This window comes from Notothenia coriiceps, unplaced genomic scaffold (genome assembly GCF_000735185.1).
Source record: "Notothenia coriiceps isolate Sejong01 unplaced genomic scaffold, NC01 NC01_scaffold00016304, whole genome shotgun sequence".
NCBI lineage: Eukaryota > Metazoa > Chordata > Actinopteri > Perciformes > Nototheniidae > Notothenia > Notothenia coriiceps.
In genome coordinates this window covers 2,070-5,042 of record NW_011349005.1, presented here as the reverse complement: position 1 = coordinate 5,042, position 2,973 = coordinate 2,070, and the positions used below count along the sequence as shown (strand labels likewise).

The following is a 2,973-nucleotide window of genomic DNA, read 5'->3' as shown; positions in this document are numbered from 1 at the left end:
TCTCCGCATGAGACACAGGAAGTATCTAAGTACATTTACTCAAGTACTGTACTTAAAGGTAGGGTAGGTAAGAATGGAGAAACCAGCTGGAGTGCGCTAGAATTTGAAAATACGCAGCCGAAAAAAATCTGCCCCTTCCTTCAGACTTCCTCACAGAGCCCCTCCTCCAACACACACGAACGCACACATGACCAATGAGGGCATGAGATAAGTTTGTGCACAGATGGAAGGCTGACAGGCAGGTAGGCCATCCAGTTACTTTAGCCGGGCCGGCTCAGATGATTGGTCGTGCTTTTTACAGCGCCACGGCTTCCACAGATGACATTTCTTTTTGTATTTGTTGTCAAAGCACTTCAGATATTCATTGCTATCGGGACGTTAAGAGCATTCCATGGAATATAACAAAAAGTGTTTTTGAAGTGAATTACCTACCCCACCTTTAAGTACTGTACTTAAGTACAGTACTCATCTCTGTTCGCCTCGCTGTTGGCGCTGAACGTCAGGGAGCCGAGACTATATAAAAAAAATAATGGAGTAACGCACCGAGTAGTAACGGTAACTGAGTTACTGAATTTAAAAAATAACGCGTTAGAGTACTAGTTACTGCAACGCGTTAGTCCCAACACTGCTAATTAATAGCTATTCAGGTATAACTTCCTGAATGGCTTGTGATCGGTTTGTTCATTTCCATAAGAACAAACGATCTAATCAATGTTTCCCTTTTGCTCCAAACTAAAGCAAACCAACTCTTAGATGTTATCATAACATTGATTCAATATAAATACTTGTCTCACCTCAAGCCATCAACAGAGCAGACATCCAGGACACAGACATGGAGGCCATCATGGACACCATCGTGGACAGTCTCTTTTGTTTCTTCGTCACTCTGGGTGAGTTGGAAAGGAATTGCTAACCATCTTAAAACATTGTTTGATTATTTATTTAAGGCTGTTTTTAATCCTGATTGAAGCAGTTTTTTTTATTAATGTAATCTTTCACTGCAAAAAAAATGCAGTGTGGTTTTGATTCTGTCCACCAGATGGCAGTGTTCACTTTAATCTCCAACATTTTCCTTCTGTCTCTAATTAACAATCTTTTTTTAAGTTCTTAAACTCTTAGATGCTACAACACTCAGAGTCCTTGAAGTTGTTTTTAATATTTCCATATTATGTTTAGCAAATACTATAAATAGAATGAGAAGTAAAAATACCACAAAATGTGTTCTGATTATACGAAAGTCTTGAAATCTGGTACATTAATTATTTGGGAAATGGTACAACTTTGAAGTTTCACAAGAAAATATATTTTGAGAAGAACAACTAGCCACGGTTTGACCCATTTTGTACATTTCTTCAGATTTATCTTGATTTCAGTTGGAAGACAAAATGGTTTAAGTGTGTTTTGTTGTTGTTTTTGTTCAGGTGCAGTACCGATCATTCGCTGTCCCCGTGGTAACGCAGCGGAGATGGTTGCCGTGGTGAGTTGACGTTCAATGACAAATCATCAACTATTTCATTCAGTTTTTATTTTATTTCTCTCTTTGAAGTAAACTAGTGTGATATGATGCAGCACACATATATTAATTGTGTGTGTGTGTGTGTGTGTGTGTGTGTGTGTGTGTGTGTGTGTGTGTGTGTGTGTGTGTGTGTTGTAGAAGTTGGATAAGAAGCTCAGAGAGAACCTGCGGGACGCCAGAAACAGTCTCTTCACGGGAGACAACATGGCCGCCGGACAGTTTAGGTAAACAATCTGTTAAAACAAATGATAAAACTGAGATCATGGGAAACTCAACTTCCCAGAATGCAGTGCTGTATGAGTTCAGAGGTGGGCTATGTGTTTCATGACTCTTTTTTTATCTTCTCCAGTTTCCAGAGGCCTCTGTTCGTTCTGGCGGATCGTAACGTGGACATGGCCACGCCCCTCCACCACACCTGGACCTATCAGGCGCTGATCCACGACGTCCTGGTGAGCTGTCAATCATCTCTCTCATATTGTATTGATCCATTAGAAAACATGAATACAAACACCTACATTTTAGTCAGATTTTCAATGTCTAACTTCCTGTCTGTGTCACCCAGTTCAGCAGAGTGGCTCATTGGTGTGTTTTTAATAGTTTTTGGACATTGATGGAGCTCTTTGGCACAGAGGAAGAAGATAATGAGGCTTTGATACACACACCATACTGTGGGTTTTGGTCTGGACATATGTGTGTAGGAAAGAATATTTCAAAATTGACCTTCAACCCTTAAAATTAAACATGAAGCTGCAACATCTGTTTGAGGTTTGATGGGAGAACTGTCCCTTACTTACTGTGCCCAGCAGAGTAACATTTAGCAAGTGCAGTGTGAAAGCATCTTAACAAGTCCTTACATTCATATTCATCTGCTGGAATAATTGTCGTTCAAAAGGAACAACATATAAACGTAAACATATGAATGCTTTGTTATGGTTTGTTAAGGAATATCCATTGAACAATGTGCTCCTGAAGACACCTACTTTAGCAGGAACCACTGCAGAGGGGCTTTGAGCACTTTGCCATGTGTTTACATCTGTGGACAGATTTTCATTCATTTCAACCGTGCAACATCACACACCTATACAGATGTGCATTTGGAATTACTAGGGATGTAACGATACCAAAAACTCACGGTACGATAATATCGCGATAAAAAGTCCACGGTACGATATTTATAGCGATATTGAAAAATAAAGAAAAACATTTTAAATTTATTTTTAGTAAAAAATTATATGTAATTTTTTTTATTTTATTTTTTTTACTTGAATTTGTTTTCTTTATTAAATAATACATCTGATTTGTACAGCATTTTAGTCGGATAGTAGTATTTTAAAATGTCAACAATATAATAATCAGACCCTGCAATAGAATAAATTTAGTTTCACTTTAGTTTTTCAAGTAACTCAACTCTAACTCACTCACTCAGCATCATCAAGGTTATCTTTTAGGAATATGAG

At 38.2% G+C, this 2,973-nt stretch overlaps 1 protein-coding gene across 1 annotated transcript; it reads left to right on the top strand.

Annotated features, from left to right (window-relative positions):
• Positions 1–777: 777 nt before the first annotated feature.
• scfd1 (sec1 family domain containing 1) lies at positions 778–1,965 on the top strand (the record flags this gene model as incomplete). The annotated part of the gene is made up of 4 exons (XM_010775873.1): positions 778–890; positions 1,422–1,477; positions 1,655–1,740; positions 1,866–1,965. Coding segments are annotated over exons 1-4 (300 nt in total), but the record flags the coding sequence as incomplete, so codon positions are not given.
• Between the last annotated feature and the right edge of the window lie 1,008 nt (positions 1,966–2,973).